This window comes from Ictidomys tridecemlineatus, chromosome 6, assembly GCF_052094955.1.
Source record: "Ictidomys tridecemlineatus isolate mIctTri1 chromosome 6, mIctTri1.hap1, whole genome shotgun sequence".
Lineage (NCBI taxonomy): Eukaryota > Metazoa > Chordata > Mammalia > Rodentia > Sciuridae > Ictidomys > Ictidomys tridecemlineatus.
Window position 1 is genome coordinate 156,187,868 of NC_135482.1, and position 23,490 is coordinate 156,211,357.

Here is a 23,490-nt window from a genome sequence, read left to right on the forward strand (position 1 = left end):
AGGGGCGGGAAGCGGGGAGGAAAAGGGGAGGGAGCCGGGGGCGGAGGAAGGAGCGAGGGGCGGATTCTGCGGCCGTGGGAGGCGGCGGCGGCAGCAGCAGCCGGGAGCGGACCGCTCGGAGCCGCGCAAGGGAGCGGGACCGAAGAGGAGAAGGAGGAGGTGGCGGCGGCGGAGGAAGGGACCGGCGCGGGGGCGGGAGAGAGCGGCGCGGCGGAAGCCAGAGACGGCGGGAGGGCCGGTGGCTGCCCCCGGGCGGGAGCCGGGGCGGCGGCGGCGGCGGCGGCCGAGAGGGACCGCGACGAGGGAATCGCATCCAGCGGCCCCGGCGGCGGTGGGGGCCGGGGTCCGCGCGCCTGGGTGGCCAGCCGCGGGCCAGCGCGATGGAGCCGCAGCACGTGCGCCCCGCGAGTGGCGCCCGCAGCCCGACCTGGGAGGAACCGGTGGGTACCGCGCCCGCGCCCACCCCCTCCCGCTTCTACTCTGTCCCCCCCGCCCGGGCCGGGTTCCGTTCAGGAAATGGCCAGGGATGAGGTCCCCAGCTGCTTCCCAGCCGGGGCAGCGCTTCCTCCGCCGCCCGCGCGCCGCCCGGATCGCCTTTGTCCGGTCGGCTGAGGCTTTCCCCGAGGGGCCATTGGCGACCCACTGGTGACGGTCCTTAGAGGACCGCTTCCGTGCTTCATCGACTTTCCAACTTTTCACTTGATTTTCGAGCGTGGAGTGTAGGCAGAGGGACAGGAGAAAGCGAGGCTGTGCGGTCAGCGTGTGGGGCTGGGACGAGGTGGGTCTTCCCTCCTGAGACTGCTCCCTCGCAATCACCTGGGCGCACAGGTTTTTAAGGACCGCCGCCTGGGGAGGCCGATCGCTGCTAGAAGCCAGAACCACGCCTCCGACTCTTGTCGGCCGCCACAGCCACAGGCTTTTCCAGGGGTCAAGGGGTTTTGCCCGGGATGAAGCCAGAAGCTAACTTCGCTTTCGCCTGGGATTTCGCTGCACACGCAACACGGAGGTTGAGTAATTTTAGGGGCCGAGAGTAGTGTGCATGTGTCTTTTGTGTGCGAGGATAAGGAAGAGAAGACCAAGGGTCTTTGGATTTATTTCCCCAGACCCCTTCGACTTATTTTTTTTTACAACTCAAAACAGAACCATCTCGCATCCCTCCGGGGATTCTACCTAGGAATCCCGGTGCCACTCAGACCTCAGTAATCCAGTGTGGGTTGCTTTTTCCTTGGCATCGAATTTTGACTCTCTACGCCCTGCCTGGATGTTTGGTACTCCGTCTCGGTTGAAATTCTGAACTGGTCAGAAAAGCTTCTGTTCTCACCCGCGTTGCGGACTATAAGTTCGGATGCTGTTTTCCCAGGGACTCCGCGAGTTTGGTCGGGCCGGCCTCAGCCTGTTGAGAGCTTCTAGGTCAGGTGCCAGGGTTGGTTCTCCTTTTTCTTTTCGAATGTGTACACTCCAGCTCCCTTGCTCAGGGTACGTTTCTCTGCCTCCTGTTTCCTGACCTTTCAAAAGTGTCCTTGGACTCTGATCCATCTGCATCTGCAGCTGTTTTTGCTTTTGTGAATTTGAACATGTTGTTAGGTCGCCCATCTGCTCATATTTCTTCTATTGTGGTTATCACTGGGGAGTAAGTTGTACTTGAAATTAAAAATACAATTTAATTTTGACGTTTAAATTAAAGATCATTGAGAATTAAATCCCAGTGACCTGATTTACTCCTATACTTTTGTATTTGAAGTCTTTTCAGAACCTGGGTACTTTAAGCCCATGCCTCTCACAATGGGAAACACCTGGTCATATGTAGTGTTTCTTTAGGGTAGTGATGTCAACTACTTTGCGCCCAGCAAATTAAAGAACCTCTTTCTTTTCCTTTTTTGAGGTGTTGGGGATTGAACCCAGGAGTGCTCTACCACTGAGCAATATCCTTAACCCTTTTTATTTTGTATTCTGACAGGGGGACTGGCTATATTGCTCAGCCTAGTCTTGAATTTAGGATCCTGGTGCCTCAGCTTCCCAAATTGCAGGGATTTACAGGCATTTGCCACCTTGCCCAACCTCTTTACTTCTCAGAAGTGACAAGAACAAAACCACTCATTTATTTTCTACAGAAAATATTCAGTGCCAGTTTCACCACCAGAAATGTGTGCGTGAACTGTGACACTATCCAGAATGTAGAAATCGCTTTTAAAAATTAGGTTCATTTTCTTTAAACATGAAAGGCCTTTGTATTTGCTCAGCAAATGTTTTGGTCCAGCACCTATCATGTTCTGGAACTGTTGGATAGCGTTTAACAACCCAGACACAAAGCATTGTCCTCAGAAAGCTTGCATTCTTAATTCAACAGAATGTTTGGTTCCATGTATGTTAATGATTTCCATTCAGAGAGTCCAAAAAACATGTTCAGGAGAGCTTAGATTGGTGATATAAATGTTATTTCTGATGAGTTTGAAATTTTGTGGTCATACATGTTATGACCACAAAGGTCTATTTTAGGACTAACAAAGGAATTTCTTATTTAAATTCTTAAAAAAACTCCAAAACCTCAAGTTATCCAAATTACTTAAAAGGGACATGTACATGGGGATGGAGTTGTAGCTCAGCTGTAGAGGGCTTGCTTAGCACGTGTGAGGCCCTGAGTTCGATCCTCAGCACCACATAAAGATAAATAAATAAAATAAAGGTATCTTTATACAACTACAAAAAATATTTAAAAACGAGGGGGGGAGGCATATACAATAAAAAGGAGGAATTTATTAGAAAAAAAGTGTTTAAATGTTAAATATTTCAGGCTTGTGGAGCAAAAGAGGAAGAATCAGCTTAATCTAAATGTATTGAAGGAACACAAATCCATCAAAATTGGATTCTTGACCTTTGTCTGGGTCAGTGATCTCTTTAAGAATTGATTAAAGCAATGGACTTTCTTCTTCAGAAATGCACCTAAATAATATACTGTCATGGTCTTTTGCAGTCATTTGCTTAACAATAGAACAAATTTTGAGAAATGCATTTGTCATTGTGCAAACATTGTTTAGTGTACTTATGCAAATTAAGATGGCTATAACATCACTAGTAGATATAATCTTATGGAACCACCCTCTTACACACATTTTAACACAATTTCAAGGGAATCAGATTTTATGAAAACCAACTCGTGGACCCTCAAAGAGCTCAATTAAGAACACCTATTTTCACTTGGACTCCATTTTTAAGTTATTTAAAAATGTACTTTTTAAATTCAAATATTGGCAACTTTGCTTTACCATGAAAGTATGCTCATTTACATTTAAAAAGGACTATCCAGTAGCAAATAAGTGATGTTAATATTACACTTATCCTGTTGCATTATCCCTTATGGAATATAACAAGCAGTATTCCCATTTTTTTTTTTTTTTTTTTTGGTGGGGGTTGTACCCGGGATTCAACTCAGGGGCACTTGAATACTGAGCTACATACCCAGCCCTATTTTGTATTTTATTTAGAGACAGGGTCTTATTGAGTTGCTTAGTGCCTTGCTTTTGCTGAGGTTGGCTTTGAACTTGTGATTCTCCTGCCTCAGCCTCCTGAATCATGGGGATTACAGGTGTGCGCCATGGCACCTGGCCTTATTCTTTTTTTTGGTTAATATTATTTTTAGTTGTTGATAGGCCTTTATTCTATTTATTTATATGTGGTGCTGAGAATCGAACCCAGTGCCTCACACATGTCAGGCAAGTGCACTACCACTGAGCCATAGTCCTAGCCCTCATTCTTTTTTGATGTGATCTACTCTTTTTTGATGTGAGTCTACTCTTCAGGCAGAAGAGTGAATGAACTATCAGGAATGGATGCTAGCTAACTGTAAAGGAAACATAATTTCTTTTCTTTTTTCTTGTTTCTTTTTTATTGTGTTGGGGATCAAAACTAGGCCTCGAACTTGCTAGACAAGGACTGTACCACTGAGCTATATCCCAGCCTAGAGAACAGTACTTCTTGTCAAAAATGCACCCATGTCTGCAGCTGACAAGCAGTTGCTGGGACTTCATGACATTCTTTGTTCTTTAAATGGGAACATTTAAATTAGCTAGTAGTCCCTCTACTCTGGCTGGGACATTGGGCCTAAAGATGATAATGTTAGCATTTAAGTTTCTGTGTATTTTCATTAATGCTAGCTTTGGAATATAATCAGGTCTCAGTGGAAATATAGGTATTACCTAAATTTATAATCAATTAAAAAGTATCTTGGTTGTGGGTATGGATTGTCAGGAAGATGTTTAGCCAAGCAATCCTTACTCAGAGTAATATCTTGGAGGAGGGGGTAAGTAGAATTCAAGCCAAAATTTACAAAATGTAGGACTATTTACAAAGTAATTCTTTCTTTCTTTCTTTTTTCTTTTCTTTTTCTTTTTTTAGTACTGGGGAGTGAATCCAGGGGCACTTAACCACTGAGCTACATCTCCAGCCAGTTTTTGTATTTTATTAGAGACAAGGTCTCACTGAGTTACTTAAGACTTCCCTAAGTTGCTGAGGCTGACTCCTGATTCTCCTGCCTTAGCCTGTGGAGCCACTGGGATTACAGGCATGTAGAAAGTAGTTCTTAGTGGAAGGGTATTAGAGTACATTTCACCTACTACATTTTGTTTATATTTCCAAATAATATAATACCAGATAGTGTCTGTAAAACAATCCAAATTTATAAAAAATTAGGAAGGAAAGAGTTTCAAAGGAATAGGATCAGACTAGAAATGAGAGATAACTAATGTAGTACTGCATTATATTTAGATAATGATTTTTGCCTTAGTTACAAGGGTGACCACATGTATGTGCAATTGATACCACAATTGATCTCAAATCTTTTTCATTCAGATAACAACTAAGGAAATTTTAATAAGATAAAGTTTTGAATGTTAAATTATGAATATGTAAGAAAAGTGTACCATGGAAATTGTTCTAAAGTTTTAGTGAAAACAGTCTTCTGGGCATGTACTTGGTCAACTGGCAAAGTTCCTTGAACATGTGTTCCTTACTGATGAGGAACAGGAGTCCTAGAATATGAATTTTTAAATGTGCTCACTTGTCTTCAGGATATAAAATGTAGCATTCAGCCTGTTTATGCTATCATATTTAATATTAAACCACAGAATGTATGGAATTTAAAAGTTGTTAATGGTATTCTGTTTTGTTATGAGTAGTGATTGATAAGAATATAATTCAGATTACATCTGTAGATAGTTGTGTGTTAATATTCATAAAATTGGTATGAGCATGATATTTGGCTATGATTTATGCATCTTCATATATTATATATATATATATATATATATATATATATATATATATATATATAAAATATATGAGATGCAGGAAACCTCAGAGATCTCAAAGTAACAATAATAAAAGTACCTTAAATTAGGGATTCTTTAAAAGTCTCTCAGAAGAGATGGTTGAAAAGAATTTTGATGAGCTTCCTTTCTTGGGAAGTGAGGTGGCATTTATTCATTTGCCTACACCATATTTTCTGAGTTATTTATTTATTTATTTTTTGGTACCAGGGATTGAATGCAGGGGTGCTTAACCACTGAGTCACGTTCCCAGCCTTTTTAGAGATAGGGTCTTCCTGCAGTTGCTCAGGGCCTTGCTAAATTGCTGAGGCTGGCTTTGAAATTGTGATCCTCCTGTCTCAGTCTGGGATTATAGGTGTGGACCACCACACTGGGCTCACCCTGAATTTTCTACAGGGTAGAGAAATTATAGAGCTGACTGTGAGGTTAAATCTTTATAAGTAAGAAATACATTTACTTTGAGGTATTAATTTCCCAGTTCCTGGATGTAAAAGTGCTTTAAAGTATCTTTAAGCAATCAGTATTTGAATCAAAGAATAAAAATGTAATCCAAGCAGGGTGTGGTGGTGCATGCCTGTAATCCCCGTGGTTTGGGAGACTGAGGCAGGAGGATCAAGAGTTCAAAGCCAGCCTCAGCAACTTAGCGAGGCCTTAAGCAACTTGGTGAAACCCTGTCTTTAAATTAAATACAAACAAAGGCTGGGATGTCACTCTGTGGTTAAGTGCCCCTGAGTCCAATCCTTGGTCACTCCCCCCACCATATGTAATCCATACTATTCCTTTTGGATCACACAGTAGGCATAGGCATTAAAAAAGACTTTCCATTTAACCACCCCTTCCCTGAATTCTGGAAAATGTTGCTATATAAAACTTGAAAGCATAATGTGTGAGTAGAAGTAAATGATAGAGGACAAATTTATTTTTGTTATTTAATATGATAAAGTGAATAGAACATTTTAATAGTAATCACAATTTTGACTTTGGTCCCAGTTTGTGCTTTTATACCTCAGTTTCTTTACATTAAAAGAGGGCTGAATTAAACTTATTCTTTCAAAAGACCCTTTACTAGGTTTCTTTTACTACATTGCTAAGTCATAGACTTGTCAGTGACTAAATGTCAGATGGGGATAAAGGCCATTATTTTGCTTATTTTTCTCTTAAAGAATTTCCAGTGATATATGTGTTTCTAGATATAAAATTACGTGTTTATAGGGCCAGAAGAACTCTTCAAGTTCATTTTGCTGGCTCCTTCTTTTCCTAAGCAGTAGCTGAAGCTAGATAAGTCATCTCTGTAAGCATTATGTGGCAGCAGTCTCCTTGTCTTGGAGGATAGAAACTAGTCAGTGCATTTTACATTTTCATGAATTTAATCTACAGTGTTAGGATTTGCATACTCTTTCTTAAAACTTGTTAGAACTGTCAGCCCTAACACATAAATCAGATTATTGTTGGAAGTTGGATTGCAACTAGGAGGGAAAAACCCAGAATCTTAGTTATAATTAAAAAGTTGCATGTGTTGTTTTTAATATTAAAAAGTTGCATATATAAGTTACATATATACATATATACATATATGTTGTTATATGGAGGAATGTTAAAGGTCAAGTCAACCAATAAATAAATAAATAAAATTAAAAAGGAATGTGTATAGAAGGGTAAGGACATGTTGCAGAGACTGAGTGCTTTATCCAGGTGAAGAGACCCTATGGTCTGTCAAGGACTTTGTACCCTATTTAAAAATATAGCTAACAATAGTTTGAAGTTCTCTTTGGATGACAAGAAGAATCTGTCATTTTAGTATTTTCTCTTCAAGCTGTTCCAGACCTGCAAGGGACCTTTGAATATTGAGTGTGCATGACCTGCAGCAAGGCTGCTGTTCTCAAGCACCCACACAACTGGCTTGCAAGGGGCGAGTTTTGAGCGGTGATCAAAACTCAGCCTGTTGATTCCATTTCCTCCCGCTCCAGTCCTGGTTAGGGAGTGGCTCTCCCAGGACTTCCCAGTGTGTGTGTACGCATGGTTTTTTTCCCCCCCTCTCCTTTTTAACACCCCGCCCCCACCGCCCTGTGTTCGGGTACTGGTGTTCACAGAGCTTGAATGCCTTGTTTTCTTTCAGGCAGTCTCGGTTAGCACTTCAATTAAGACATTTATTTCGCACTCTGTCGTCTTGGGCTGCGTGTCCTCTCTGGTTTCTGTGCTCTCTCTACGCCCTTTCCAGTTTCCTGTTAGCCAAAGGGGATCCCTCTTTCTGAACGAAAAGTTCTCAGAGCAGAGCTAAACATCCCGGAAAATACCCTTCACTTCCTCGTGCGCCCGATGGGGGTGGGGATGGACCAAAACCTAAACACCACCACAGTGGAGAAAGCTCTAAGGGCCGGCACTTCCAGGCGGAGGAAGGAGAGGTATGGTCCCCAGAGTGGGGCTGAGGGTCGTGAGACAAACACGGGGCAGAGGGGACTTTTATTCTGCTGGAACCATGCAACAAGGCCCAAGTGTCTGCAGAGATTCGGGGTCCAGGAGGTGGTGGGATGCCCTCTAGGGAGTCGGGAGGTAGATCCAAGTACTGAGAGGGGCCATTCTTACCCTTGCTGCCCATAACCAAGGGAGAGAGCACCATCCGTCCTTGCCTGACCTGTGGCGGGATTGACTACTACCTTGGTTTTCTGCCGTCCTGCCTTCTGGTCCATCCTGAGGACCCCAGACCCTAGAAGAAGTAGGAGGGTATTTGGCCTATCCCTTTGTCATCCTGTCCTCTCAACCTGCGCTGGTCTTATTCTGAGGTTGAGTACACAGGGGTCCTAGTCGGGAAAGGGTTCTGTGTCTACAGTGCTTCATTACACAGAAATTCTGGCGGGAATGAAGCAGAAAAGCCTGTCCAGTCCCTGACTGCTGGGCATCTGGTCCCCAATGATCCTTTCCCCGTGGGGATGGCTAGGGTAAGGGTAACCGAAGATGGCGGCATCAGCTGGGCGCGGGGTTCCAGGGCACTGCCAGGGTAGAGCCCACCCTCTGATCTCTGCCACCGCCCCACGCCGGGCGGTGCTCTGTCCCTGCAGGAGTCGGAGAGGATGGCGGGGGCCAGTGGCCAGCACCACCCTCCGGGTGCCGCTGGAGGAGCTGCTGCCGGGACCGGCACTGTGGTCACCCCCTCCGCTGCTTCAGCGGGGCCCGGAGAGGATTCATCTGACAGCGAAGTAGAGCAAGAGGGACCCCAGAAACTGATCCGAAAAGTGTCCACCTCGGGGCAGATCCGGACCAAGGTGAGGCGGGAAGGAGGGCTGCGGGAGCGTGGAGATTGGGAGGCGGAGGAGTTGGGAGGTGGAGAGGGCGCCTGGGGTGCAGCAGCAAATGCACGCTGGGTGATCCCAGGAACTAGAGGGAAAAGGGGAGGGGGCGGTGCCTGGAGTGTGGGGCGGGGTTTGGGGGAGGGGAGGGGCCAAGGGTGCGGACTGACCACCCCGCAGCCTGGGATTCCAGGCCTTGGAGCTCCAAGGCTTCCATGGTGGGATCCTGAGTCCCTGTCAGGCCCTGCCCAAGGAACTGGGAACTAGCCGCTTGGCAGGAGCGTGAGAAAAGCTGAACTTAAAAGAAGTGTTTTATTTTTTCTTCCTTGTGGTGGCGTGGTTCGGTAGCATGTTCCTGCGTGTGTAGGCCAACCAGCCAGACTAAGGTGCGCCTGCCACTTTCCTTCCAGTGGGCAGAAGGCTGCTCCTCTCTTGGCTCAATCTGGGAGGGTTGGTGGGAGGTGACACCTGGCATCCTGTCCTCCTCCTGCGGCTGTCTGGTAAGCAGAAGACGTGAGCCTACGCCAGCGGTAAATGGATGGTGCTCCTTGTTTGAGCACTCACCGTGCATCCAACAGAAAGCTGGCCAGGTTTTCGTTTTTGCAAGTTCCTGCAAAGTTAGAGTTGAGACCATACATCCACGGTTGTTTTTGATAATTAAAAAGTTGCATATATGTCACATATATACATATAAGTTGTTATATGGAGGTTATGTTACTCGTTTATGAAGCTTTGTGCTGTCCCGGCCTGTAAGGTTCCAAAGTTGTCTTAATTTGATCATGAACACAAAGCAAATGATTATGGATATTAAAAGATTATTTGTATGTTTTAATGTTCATCTTTAAAAATCCACAGTGAGAGTTTGTTGTCAATGGACAACTTTCATGAGGAATTCGAAAAGGGAACCAGTAAAATTATTGGGTTTGGCTGTCCTCTTTAAAAATAAATTTGCCGCCACGGGCAGTGGCACATGCCTGTAATCCCAGAGATTTGGGGGTGAGCAGGAGGATCACATGTTCAAGTTTAGCTTCAGCAACTTTGTGAGGCCCTAAGCAACTTAGTGAACCTCGTTTCAAAATAAAAAATAAAAAGGGCTGGGAATGTAGCTCAGTGGCAAATGCCCTTGAGTTCAATCCCCATTACAAAAAGTGAAAATTAAAAAAAAAAATTGCAAAAGTCATTCTACAACTATTTTCATGAGAATTGGTTTCCTAAGGTCAGTGAACTTGTGGTAATAGCTAAGATTATACTCTTTAATTTTGTTGTTATCTATGGTTTGGGGTAAAGCAAGTTTATGGAGACTGAAGTGAAAAAGCATAATTATTTTTGGTTTCTGTTTGACTTTCTAATAAAAATATTGAGCATATTTTGTTATGAATACAGATAATTATTATCATTGAATAAAATGTTTGAATTTCAAAAAATGTATTGAATATGAAAAATTCTGCATTTTACACTTGCTCATATATGTTAGGGTTCACATGAATTCATCAGCTATTCATAAGTGAACACCTTAGATCAGGACCTTAGATTGCTGAGACCAGTGAGCCTCAATCTCACATTCCACATCTCACAATCCGGAATGTTTATATATTCTACAAGCTTCATGAATTACAGCCCTTCTTTTCCTGCTTTGTGTGCGTATGTGTGTGTGTTACTGGCAACTGAACCTAGAAACACTGTACAAGGAACTGTATCTTTAGCCCTTTGTATTTTTTATTTTGAGGTAGGGTCTTGCTAAACTGTGGAGCCTGGCCTTTTGCAATCTTCCTGCTTTAATCTGACTTGCTTTAGTCTCCCGAGTCATTGAGATTACAGGCCTGTACCTCTGTGCCCAACCCAAGTATCTCTCGTCATAAATGTTGATTCTCAGGGAAGAAGGTGAGGGTGGTGAGGGAATGTATAGATTGAGAATTACTAAATTTAACTGTTGATTCTCAGGCTTCAATTCTAATTCAGGTAAGAATTAAGGGAAGAAACTTTAGAAAAAAATAGTCTCTTGATCCTTTCCGCTGGTGTGTAAGATGAAAAAACTTGGTGGACATGGGGCCCCAGGACTAGCTCAAAGCCTAGTCACATGTAAGATAACACTAGTAGTTCTCGCTTATACATTTGGAAGATGCACCAAAAGACCACTTGGTCTGGCAGATTGAGTTTACTAGTGGTGGCTTCAATCCTGGGAACACACATGTAAACTATATACATACATATGCACATGCTTATGTATATGCTTTCTTTATCAAGCATTTATTTGTAGATGAGTCCATGGCTTAAAGAAGAGTATATTGTACATAGAGGGCAAAAATATTTCTTGAATAACTATATATTACATACTTACATATAATGCTTCTGATATATGAATATTATTAATACAGGTGTAGTAATTTTAATTTCCTCTAAGATTAGGGTTGTAAAGCTACTTAGTAGCTAGTTTAGGTTTAGAGTGAAAAAAGGCTGCTAACTGAAGAAATTACCTTATTTAAAATGTTCTTTATAACATTTTAAATGATTTGGACATTAGTGAAGGACATTAAATTACTGGTGAATTTGAAAAATGTTCAGACTTTTTCTTAACAGAAAAAGTAATACATGCATATGTTAAAATGTTCAGACAGTAGTAGAGATAGATGTTACATGTTAATAGAAAGGTATCGAATAAAAAGTAATTTCCCTCTTACTCCAGACCTCTGGGTCTCCCTTTCATAGGCAGACACTGGGGACACTTTTCTTTTTCTTTTTCTTTTTTTTTTGGTGGTGCTAAGAATTGAACCGGGGACCTTTGGAATGCTAGGCAAGTTCTTTGTCATTCACTATACGCTATACCCCCAGCCCTAGTGGTGACATTTTCTTCGTGTGCTTCCAGAAAATTTCTATGTACATACAAGAGTGTGTGTGTGTGTGTGTGTGTGTGTGTGTGTGTGTGTGTGTGTGTGGGTGTGTGTGTATGTATACACATATATATATTGAAAAATATATTATACATATATATACATTTTTATACATATAAATATATATATTTTAGAAGTACATATTGTATATATGGACATCCTTATCTTAAAAATACCGATAGGAATGTTTTATAAACATGTTTTCTTTGAGATATAATATGGAGATTATTTTTGTAGTGGCTTTTATACATACCTCATATGTATATAACTGTTCTTAATGATGGAAATGCATTCCATGATGGAGATATATTCCAATATATTAGATTGAGCTATGTGAAATTGCCTTATTAGCAGGTCAAAATTGGTGAAAAATATGGAATTTCATATGGTTCAACCTAACAAGACACATTATTTAATGAATCAGTTCTGTATGGAAGGAAATAAGGGTTATTCTAGGACAACACATTAATCTCAGCTTTTAGGTGGTGGACATGTTGACTTTTTAAAGTAAAGAATAGGACTGATATGCTTTCAAAATCAGTGTGGCCAGGCTGGGGTTGTAGCTCAGTGGTTGAGTGCTTGCCTTGCATATGTGAGGAACTGGGTTCAATCTCAGCACCACATAAAATAAATAAATAAATAAAAGAAAGATATTGTGTCCATCTACAACTAAAAACAATTCTAAAAAAAAATCAGGGTGGCTTAATAAAATCCTCATGTAGGTCTTACTGCCCTCCTCCCATGCCTACCTACGTGGTAGACAAATTTTGTTTCCCTTTTCATTTTCCATTCCCCCCTTGGTTTCTTTGTAGGTCTTGCTGCCTCTTTACTATTTTTTTTCCTTTTTCTCTTTTCATTGTTTTTCTTTTCTGTATCGGCTGAGTGGAATTTCACATGTTAAAAACTAGGTAATTTTAGGGCTGCCTTTATTTCCCCGAAGCAAAAAGTCCTACAAAAATGAAAATGGTTCTGATGTGGAAAGCCCAGTGGGAGCAGAATACTGCTCTTTTTACTTCCTTTTCTTTGCCTTTCCCTAATATTCCTGAATTTGTGGATTTTGTGTTCTCTGCAACCTAGAGAATAACACAGGTATATACTGAGAATGAGATTTTGAAAGAACAGTAACACAAACTCCAACCAGTTGGGTTTTGAACAGGAGTGTGAAGGAGGCTTTACATGCTTTCTGTTGGTTCATGAATACTGTAATCTTTAATTTTTGCAGGAATGGCCAGAGGAATCTTAGACAGCTTGCAGGCTAGATTGTTCAACTGTCATAAACAAATGGGAACTATCTCAATGACTTTTTCGGCCATTGAGTCATCTTGGCTAAGGTCATGAAACTTGTGTGTCAAAAATACCTCCTGATTAGGTTCATTATGTTCTCATTACTTTTGATATTTATATGTATTTTTATGGTTAATTTTTTTTTGAGGTGGTCACTGGGAATTGAACCCAAGAGCACTTTACCACTGAGCTACATCCCCAGGCCTTTTAAAAACTTTTTGTTTTGAGACAGGGTCTTGCTAAATTGCTGAGACTGGCCTTGAACTTGTGGTCCTCCTGCCTTATCCTCCTGAGTTGCTGGGATTATAGGCATGGGCCACCATGCCCAGCATTTTATGGTTAATTTTCGATGGCCATAATTGAGTCTTTAAATTTAGAGAAAACATAACTAAACTCTGTAAAGATATTCAGAACTTTGGGACAGTGTTATATGTGGATTAAGAAATCTCTTTACACCTAGTAGGAAAAGAAAAGCCAACATACTAATTGAAGAATGGTCACATTCTTCAATTAGTATGTTGGCTTTAATTTAACATGAAAGATGTATAAATAAACTTCTGTACTTTGATGATAAAGCAAAATATAAAAATGCTGTTTATAATTTTCTGTGCTTTATGAAATGTAATTTATGCAATTAAGACATCATTTTTTTACCATTCACCCTCGGTAGAGTAGACTAGGGAAGACTTGCTCAGTGTTTTCCATAGTGTAGGTGGTAGCGTGTTAGTAGGTCATGATGGTTTAAGTGCAGTGTTTAAACCCAAACAGAATAAATTGGAAAATATTATTTAAAACTATTAGCTGCAGTTCTGGATGGAAACATTTTAATTAGGCAGTGATCCAAATAGGATGAGAAACAGAAACATGGCCAGAAAGTGTTAAGAAATGAGAATAAGGGCTGAGGGTGTGGTTCAGTGGTAGAGCACTCACCTAGCATGTATAAGGCACTGGGTTTGATCCTCAGCACCACATATAAATAAATAAACAAATTAAAGGTATTGTGGCCATCTACAACTAAGAAACAACAAACAAAAAAAGAAAAGAGAATAATGTGATACTGACAGGTTTATTGTTCAGAAACTGAATATAAAATGAATGGCAAGTGGGAATTTTTACATGTTGATCAGTGATGAGCAGCAAGATATCTCAAACAATAATCAATGTTCATCTATGGCAGAAGTTGGCCAACTTTCTATAAGGGACCACATAGTAAATATTTTAAATTTTGTAGGCCATGAAATCTCTGTCAAAATTACTCATTTCTGAGAATGATGGTTACCAGGCAGGGGCCCGAAGGAGGGGTGCAATGATGTTGGTCAAAAGGTATATTATTAGATAGACAGGACAAATGGGTTCTGGACCTTATTCTGGACAATAGGTTGAGTTCTGTTGTAACTACAGAGTGCTTACCATCCTTAATAATGTATTAAAAAAATGTATTGAAAATTGTCGAGAGATCTCAAATGTTCTCACCATAGAAAAGTATGAGAGGTGATAAATATACTAATTAGTCTGTTTTAAGTATTTCATAATGTATACATATATCAAAATATGATGTCACATGCTAGAAATATAGACAACTATTATTTGTCAATTCTACCTTAATTAAAAAAGAAAGAAAGAAAGAAAAAAATATTTACCTAACTGCCATTGTAGTGTAAAGCAACTATGGACAATACTTAACATGTGACTGTGTTCCAGTTAAACTTTATTTAAGGATAGTGGCATTCAAATTTTACATAATTTTCTCCTTTTTAAATGAATCTGTTTAAACATAAAAATCACTTGTTGACTGTATAAAAGCAGGTGATCAGCAGGTGTGGCCCATGAATACGGTCTGAGGGCTGTAGTTGACTGACCTGTTCTAGAAGGTGGAAAATGGTATAGTTGGCTTTGCAAAGCACTGCAGAGTTAAGGTGCTGCTAAATACAACCGGCACTTAAGGAACCAAATAAAGCTAGATTTCAATCCATTTTAAAAATTCATCTTTGTAGAACATTTTATTTTTAGCTTGGTTTGCGTCTTTGCTTCCATTTTAATGTGAACTAAATATAGACTGGAAACTCTGACTCTCGGTTCAGTAATATATGGTATAACAGCTTTCTTTCCATTTTGATTACAAGTTAAACATGATATCCCATTATTAAAGATAAGAGACATGATAAATAATTTACCAAACCTTTACATATGACTTAAGATGCATTATTTGAGGCTATCTAAATTTAGAAAGCTGTCACGAAGTTTAAGGTTGCATGTTTACTGCCTGGTGGGAATGGTGAAAGGTTATAGGAAACCACTGTTATAAAGGACCTGGGGTTTCTTTCTGTTTCCAGGGTGCAGGGTTGCACTTATTGGATTTGTTAGGCTTTACTTACTCAGGAAATGTGTTTATAAGCAAAGGTTTTAATTAAAGAGAGTTTGTTTTACATCTAAGAATAGACCTTTGGAAAAGACCGTAACATGTTAGTACATTGCAGTTTCCCTGGGCAAATTTGTTTGGTTTTGTTGGGTATTGAGAATTAGACTCTGTGACTATTTAGTCACTTTAAATACATTCATATTTTTGATTTGGTGAAGTGGCTTAATGTGGTCAAAGGCTATTATTGATAACAGCTTTAATTTAGAATTCAGTGTGTTTCCATTTTTATATAGTTGCTTCCCCCCCCCCCACCACCAATGAAAATGGATAGTAATAACTCCCTCCTTTCTGCTTTTCGTTATGCGGGTATTTGGAGAACTGTTAGGCTCTTGTTTTACATCAAGGAAATATGATTAATTTTATCATGTGTGGAACTGGAATCTAACCTTCTCAGGAGCCATTTGAGTACCAGGAATTTTTCAAACCACCAGAACGTAATTTGGTATCGTGAATTCTTTAAATGTTAGTTTGATGTATTTATTTCAGATTTTCTGTTTCTTTTTTTTTAATTAAAAAATGTATTTTTTCAAAGAGGCGGGGTCTTGTTGTGTGGACCAGGTTGGCCCCACACTTCTGAGATCAAGCAGTCCTCCTACCTCAGCATCACCAGTAGCTGGGACCATTCGTACACCACCATGGTCCACAGCCTGCAGACATGTGTGCAGTCAGCCTCTCTTGCTTCTCCTGGCCTCTACTTCTCCTTCCTTTTCCTCTCTCCTCTCCCTGAAATTCCTCTCCTCTCCCTTCTGCTTCCTCTTTCTTCTTGCCCCTGTTTCTTAATTTGCTTAATCTGTGAGCATCTCTCTTATCCATGTTTTAGGTTTCAAAAATGCCTTTTGGCTCTTGAATTCTGTGTTTTAAGTGACAAGCCTAAGAGTAAACATTTGAGATGAGAGTTTTGGAATTAAAAGTTTTAGCGGAAATGTACATTAATTTTAACTAAACTGAACAAAAATGTTGTTTTAAAAAACATCTTCAAAAGAACTAATATAGAAGAAAATGTTTCTTGGTACCTAACTCTTCAGATGGGTTTTCAGAAAAAACAGTTTCACTTTTATAAGGTAACATAGTATTTTTAAAAGGTCATGATCTACCTTTTAAAAAGGGGAAAGATTTATATGATCTGAAGGGAAACTAGAATATGATGATATAGCTTTAAAAGTAATTTTCCATTTGACTTATTAAGAGAGATTTGAGGAACAAATGTGAGTAAAATTTATTTTTAACTGGTGAAGAAATGAAAATGACAATTTCTTTTTTGGCCCAGTTTTCTATATCTATCTATTTTTTTTTGGTGGGGGGGGGTCTTGAGGATTGAACCCAGGAAAGCTTTACCACTGAGCCATACCTCAACCCTTTTTATTTTATTTTTTTATTTTGAGACAGGGTCTCCCTAAGTTGCCCAGACTGGCCTTGAACTTGGCCACCTTCTTCCTTTAGCTTCACCAGTAGCTGGAATTATAAGCATGTGTCACCACACCCAGCTAGCCATCTATTTTATGTAGAAAAGAAAATGGCAGGAATGTATACCTGAGCAGATATACCATTTTGATTTGGATTATTCACCCAAGCTCTTGTATTACCTTAAAATTGTGTAATATCATAGTATTTGATACATACCGAAGTATGTAGGCTATCTCTGCAGTTGGTGAAGCACAGTGGGAAATGGACACCCAGGCATCCAGCTTCAGAGTGAGAACACTTTCTATAGTATATATCTATCTGTGTGGGCTTTCCTTTATTTTACTCCTTTGCCCCTCAATTCACACATTCAAAAAATATTTATAGTGTTTCCAGCACTGCTATGGGTGCCAGAGATAGAACAGTAAGCAAAATAAACAAAACCTCTGTTCTCCCGAAGCTCACATTTTAATGCAGGGAAAATTTATGAACTCATAAATATGTAAATTACGTGGCATATGAGAAGGTGAGAAGTGCTATCCCAGAAAACAAAGCTTGGATGTCAGTGAGGGTGGAGTGGGAAGGGGTTGCGAAGGAGAAGCTGTCCCTGAGAAGGTGATATTTGAGCCACAGTCTCAAGGGAATGAGCTAGGTGGCCCTCTGTGGGAAGAGCAGTCTAAGATGAAACAGCACTTGCAAAGATAAGAGACCAGAGCCACAAGGAGGAGATCAGTAGGGCTGAAAGGACTATGAAGAAAGCAGGTAGAATGCTGGAATGCATCAAAAGTAAGAGAGTTCTTAGAGTCCCATGCATCAGCAGCTAGTTCGGGTTTTATGTCTATGTGCGTGTACCTCAGGAAGCTAAAACTATTGATTTGTAAAAGGAAATCGTAGGGCAGAAAATAAAAGATAAAAAGCATACATTTATACACCTACAATACTAGTCTATGGAAATATTGATTGAACCCTTGGAATGTAAACCATCTGTTGTCATTGTCATTTGGAGAAATGCTAAAATCGGGGATTTAGTGAAATCAAATGAGCAGCTACACAGAATATCAAGGTTCTTCAGAACAATTAGAAAGTGCTGGGTTTGCTCCTTAGCTCTGTCATGTATTGTTAGGTGACTTGAACATGCTACTGTGGCAAAGAATGCTGTGCCCATCCATATCTGTGTTTCTCTTATTCTTTGAGACCCACCATTTGACTTTGTTTCTCACTTGCAGATTGGTGGATTATGTGACTGTGTTTCTGGCCAGTACAACACTTGTGAGAATGGTCTCACTTGGCCTCTAAAGCTCTTTGGGGGATAATCTGCACCGTCTCTTCCTTCATTTTCCAGATAGATACAGATTATCTAGTGGAAGGTTCCTGAATTCCTGAATGACTTAATAGAGCAGAGGCCTGTGTATTACTACTCATTCCACTTCCACTAGCCACAGTAGATTGTGACAAAAGGGAGAAATATACCTTTATTGTGTTAAAGCTCTGAGATTTGGACTTTGTTTGTCTAGCAGCTAGCATACTCTGACCTGGACTCTTCATTTCTCTGGATTGTGGATTTCTCATTTGCAAAGTGGTGGATGTAGTGATTTATATTATTTAGGGTAGTAATTATGACTGAAGAAATACAGGGCTTTTTATAATTTGTACCCATAATTATAATTGTTTTAAAAAATTGGTATAAAATCTAAATAACTCAATGACTCCTGATATATATGTCTTTGAAGTAATTTGATCAATAAAATATATTGACTGCTGTCTTTTTGACTATTTAAAGGCCTTTATGCAACTATCATATTTTTTACAGGTCATTATTTAATAATTAAAAAATATTTTCTATGGTGAAAGACCCATGGGATATAAAAACAATCCATACTGCAGGAGCAGTGAAGATAGCCTTGCTCCACTTGATGAGTTTAGCTAGGGCCAACCTTGTTTCCGGAGTAATGTATATCACAAGAATCTTACGAAAAAATACTTTTTGATTTTTTTTTTTTTCGGTTGAATTGGAATCCAAGGCTTCATGCATGCTAGGCAAGCATTCTCCACTGAGCTACATCCCCAAACCTTTTATTTTATTTTGAGACATTAAGTTGCCTAGGATGGCCTCTAACTTGCCATCCTTCTCAGCCCCCAGTCCCCATAGTGGCTGAATCACCATACCTGGTGAATGTTTAATAGGAGCAACCACCTGGATGTGGTAGTGGAAGTTAGTGACCTGGTCAGATTTCAGTGGTACCATGACCAGATCCACTGTATCTTGTATTGATCTTTGAATCTTGTCTCCTTTTCTCACCTCCTGTTTACCCCTTAGCCCACTGCCATCTAGCATTGGCCCACCAACTACTTCATGAAACTTCTTTTGCAAAGGCCCCTTAATTGAATTGCTCAAATCTAATGGTCTCGCCTTAGTTTTCACCCAGTTGTATTTGTTTCCAAATTTTGATGCCGTTGACCATTCTCTTCTCACATCTTCTCCTTTCATAATTTTAAGTTCTCTTCTCTATCCTATTACCCTTTTTACTGCTTCTCAGTCTCTGTGATTCCTTTTCCTATTGCTAAGTGTTTTCATTTCTTAGGAGTGCTATTTTAGCTCTATTTGCATCTTCCTTAGTTGACCTGTTCAATTAAGTTAGGATTTGACTTCAGCTCCATCGTTCTTCCTCTAGCATATACTTCTTTTGACATCTGGTTCTTTTTTTCTTTTACCTAGTAGACATCCCCTGTAGTGGATCCCACCATCGGCTTCTCCTCAAAATCCTCCAACTGAGCAGATTTGGACACAGTCTCCCCACCTCTGACCAAATTTATCTTCACTACTTGTTTTATCCTGTAGAAAAGATTTCCCTGTGGTTAACTTCTTTTCTGGTTAATCATCTTCATTAATTCCTTTGCTTTCAACAAATATACATTCAGTGCCAGCTATGATTCAGCAGAGTATGGGGGTCAGTGATATAACAGTATCTGAAACATAGTTCCTGACCTCATGGAACTCACCACCTGTCACTGGTCACCTGATTTAATCCATTCTCTATTTTAATGCATTATCTCATTTAATCTCATGATAAAACTATGGGGGCGGTAAGTACAATTATTCTTCTCATTTTAGAAATGGGGAAACCAAGGATTAGAAAGTAACTTGCCCAGGGTTACACGGTTGTCAGGTGATCTGTTTGATTCCTGCTTTCATTATTATGATATAGTATCTCCTTCTTCACTGTATGTGTCTCTTATGAATTCATCTTTTCTTTTCTGCCTTCATTTAACTTTTACAATCCATCCCTTTTTTCTTTTTGCATGGATTTCCTTTCTGGTGTATTTTCTACGCCACTGCCAGAGTTATCTTTATAAAAGAGAAGTATGATGCATAATACCTTTGTATAAGCTCTTAGACATTGCCTGTTATTAGTGGGATAAAGTCTAAATTTCTTAGCATGGTTTAATAGGTTTTTTCAATTTGATGCTAAACTACCTTACTATTCATTCAATTAATATTTTTTGGCGACTATTTATTCTAGGTGCTGGGCTGGTAAAATAACATAAAAAGTTCTGTTGTTGTAGAACTGGTATTCTATTGAGGGAGAAGTTAATAATCATAGGAGCAGACAAATGTATATAACACGTAGGGTAGGTGTTCATAAGCATAATGAAAGAAAATAAGGTAAAGAGGGAACAATGGAGTGGTGTGTGTGTCTGTGTGCACGGAGGGTATTTTGGTTGAATTCATCTAGGATGGATTTTCTTAATAAGGTGATACTTGAACAGAGGTCCTAATGAAGTATCATGAACTATACAGACCCTGGGCTCACAGCACCCCAGGCAGAGTCGATGCCCTGACATTCCAGTGGTGTTTGCTGCCACTGTGAACCCTCTGGCCAGTCATGCCAAGATCTCCTCTGCTCCCAATGTAAAGCAGGCATTTTCCCAGCTGTTTGCATATATTATTTGGTCCACTTGAAATGTCCCTCTTTTCTGCTTTCTCTCTGATTTCTCTTTACATACTGTTACTTTCTCACATTCTGTAATGTGTAGCAAGCTTTGGTAAAATATGAATAGAGAGGACTAAGAGAGTAAGAAGAAGGTTAGTAGGTTAATACATAGAGCAGGAGTCATGTTTGGTTTAAAGATGAATTACAACTTTGGTCTCCAGCTTCCTGGCAGCTAAAGCAATAATAACACTTTCAGAAATTTCCTGTCAGTGGCAAAAATGCCCTCCAGATTTTAATGGGAAAGAGAGCTTTCCAGATCTTCTTGGCAGGACAAGAAATGTGTTCTATTGGACTTTCACTGATGGTGCTGAGGGACGAAGTAGCTGTTCCCATCACCTACATCAAAACACAAACTCTGAAGGCAACCTTCTGAGTTATACCATCCTCTCTCATAAGGTCCAGATGTCATCCAAACTTCAGTTTTGTGACAGCAATTCTTTGGAGGCATTTAAGTAAGGCATTTTTAGTTATGGCTAACTCCAGGCATAAAGTCCAAATTATTTTTGAGGATTGAATAAACGTCATGAACTTGAAACAGTCCTCCCATTAAAGTAGATGTTGGCTGGAATACTTTTAAAGTGTTGTAGATCTCAGGTTATCTGCGTTTTTTTGTTTATTTTTTTCAAGTACAACTGTAAAGAGAGGTTGAGTGTTATGTTCTCAGCTAGTATGAAAAGTTGTCTTGATGATGCTCAAACAAAAAATGATGAAATCATTCTACAGCCACATTTTAGAAAATATGTTTGTAGAGTTTCACGAGCACATTGCAGATTATTAAGAGGGCTATACATTTTAGGATTGTTTTGAAAATAGTGTTGACTCCATGGACCCCACATAAATTCTTAGGGACATTTAGAGAACTGTGTTAGTGGAGTGTATTTGGACTTAACTGATTTGAAGAGAGTTCCATGAGTGTATCTGGATGAAGAGGTGGAGCAAGCAAAAAGAACAGCAAATGGAAAGGCCCTGAGGTAGACACACTTGACACATTCCCAGAACATTGGGAGGCTAAGGATGGCTGGAGCGTAGTGAGTGAAGAAGACTGACTAGGAGGGAAAAAAATCAGAGAGGTCAGGGGGTGGGGCCGAGTGGTGCTGTAACAATTACCTGACAATTTTGCATATTGGTAAGCACATAATTAGCACATAGATGCTATTTATCATATCAATATCGAAGGAGTATGGTTGCTGGCCCAGAGTAGATTTAATCTTAAAAATAAAACCATATCTAAAACAAATTTTTTTTTTAAAAGATGGGAGAGAAATGAAGCTGTAGCTGGAGAGGGATCCAGAGGTCCAGCGAGAGCTTTTAAAAAGAGAAATAATATTTTAAGAGGAAAAAATATGTTTTTGGCCTAAGGAAAGTCATACAGTTGAAAGGGAAGATTAGATACAGAAAAGAGAAAAAAAATTGCAAGAGCCATGTCCTTGTATGTGAGAGATAGGATGGGGTAATATGAGAAGCCTGTCTTCCCTTGGAGCAGCTCAGTTCATCCACAGAATGTGATAGATGCATGGGTAGAAACTTCTGGAAGTTCTTTTCTGACTGTTTTGATTTTTGCAGTGTACTAGGAAGCTAGGTCATCAGGTGAGAATTAAGATGAAGGAGAAAGTATTAGAGATCTGAGGAGAGAAGAAGAGTAAAACATTCTTGAGCAGGGGAAGGAGAAAATGGGCCAGAGAAATGCAGTATAAATACCAAGTTGCATTTAATGCACCGCTGAGGACAGTGACCATGAAATTAAAGTAAGCACTGTCAGCCTAGTTGTGGGACCATGTTCATGGTGGAGAAAGTGGAGAACTGGGCTCAACCATGGATGCAGTTTGTCTAAGTATGGCCAGGCAAGACGAGACAAGGAGATGGGAGGTGGATACAAAGGGGAGGTGACAGTGACAAGCTCTGGAATTTATGTTGGGCTTGAGTCAGAGTCTAGGGAATAACCGTGGGATCACGAAGCTAAGATGGATGGAGCAGAAGATGGTTGGCAAAGATCAGCTCCAAGAATGAAACTTCATTCAAATTTTAAAATGAAAGAAAAGAAAGACTATGAAAACAAACTATATATTTTTAATTATTTTTAAATGTGCTTTAGAGAGGCATTAATAATAGGTTTTGCTGGGAAAATCTCTAGATCATATATGCACAGCTGCTTACCCCCCCCCTTTAGTGAAATACAAATATTTTACTTAGAACATGAAAAAGAAAGTTCCCCAAATGGATAAATAAATCTATTTTGGAATTTAAAAAGCACATATACAGAAAGCCCTGAAATGTGTTAACTAACCCAAGTCCCAATTACAGTTCTTATTGGGTAAGTTACAAAACCTCTGAAAGCCTCAGTTTCCTCTTAGGTAAACCCGGGAAAGCTGTTGTGAGGATTAAGAAGATAAAGACCATCTTGAGGGGAATGGCAGTCTTTCCAATAGGGTAGTCTGTTCTTGAAAGGATGCAAGCCAGGAAGGTGCTAATGAAATCTTGCAGTCATAGGGAAAGAATTCCCATGCCTGTCTTGCCTCTGGCAAGCCAGAAACCAGAGCTTTTTGATTGTAAACTTTTTGTAGATTGGGTCTCATCTGAGAAGGAGACAGCAATTTTATCATAGATCTAGTTAAGATTCTGCAGTAGAACGGGAAGAATGTTGAAGGAGATCCAACCTTCTGTAATAAACACTTCTACTTATCATCATTCATTTATGTGACAACAATTCTAAATTATTACCATAAGAGTATTCATGTTCTTGCTCCTCCTCCTCTTAAAGAAGAAGCACTCTGCTTGGTGGATCAGTTCTTTCCTTCTCCTTTGTTATGGGATAGGCAAAAGAATATAATGAAAGGATGGGGAAGAAAACCATCCCATGGCATTATTACCTTAAGACCCCAGTGGGTATGGAGCAATTGAGAG

At 40.0% G+C, this 23,490-nt stretch overlaps 1 protein-coding gene across 4 annotated transcripts in view; it reads left to right on the forward strand.

The window, feature by feature from the left end:
* The first annotated feature begins 308 nt into the window (after positions 1 to 308).
* Positions 309 to 23,490, forward strand: part of Dgkh (diacylglycerol kinase eta) — a 185,474-nt gene continuing 162,292 nt past the window's right edge. For 3 of the 4 annotated variants that reach the window (XM_078015867.1, XM_078015868.1, XM_078015869.1), the window contains exons 1-2: positions 309 to 440; positions 8,378 to 8,581. In XM_078015867.1, the coding sequence (XP_077871993.1) occupies positions 381 to 440; positions 8,378 to 8,581 (264 nt within the window). In that variant the 5' untranslated portion in view covers positions 309 to 380. Of the gene's footprint in view, positions 441 to 5,615; positions 7,724 to 8,377; positions 8,582 to 23,490 lie in introns of those variants that run through there. The other variant, XM_013364905.4, reaches the window with a different exon arrangement.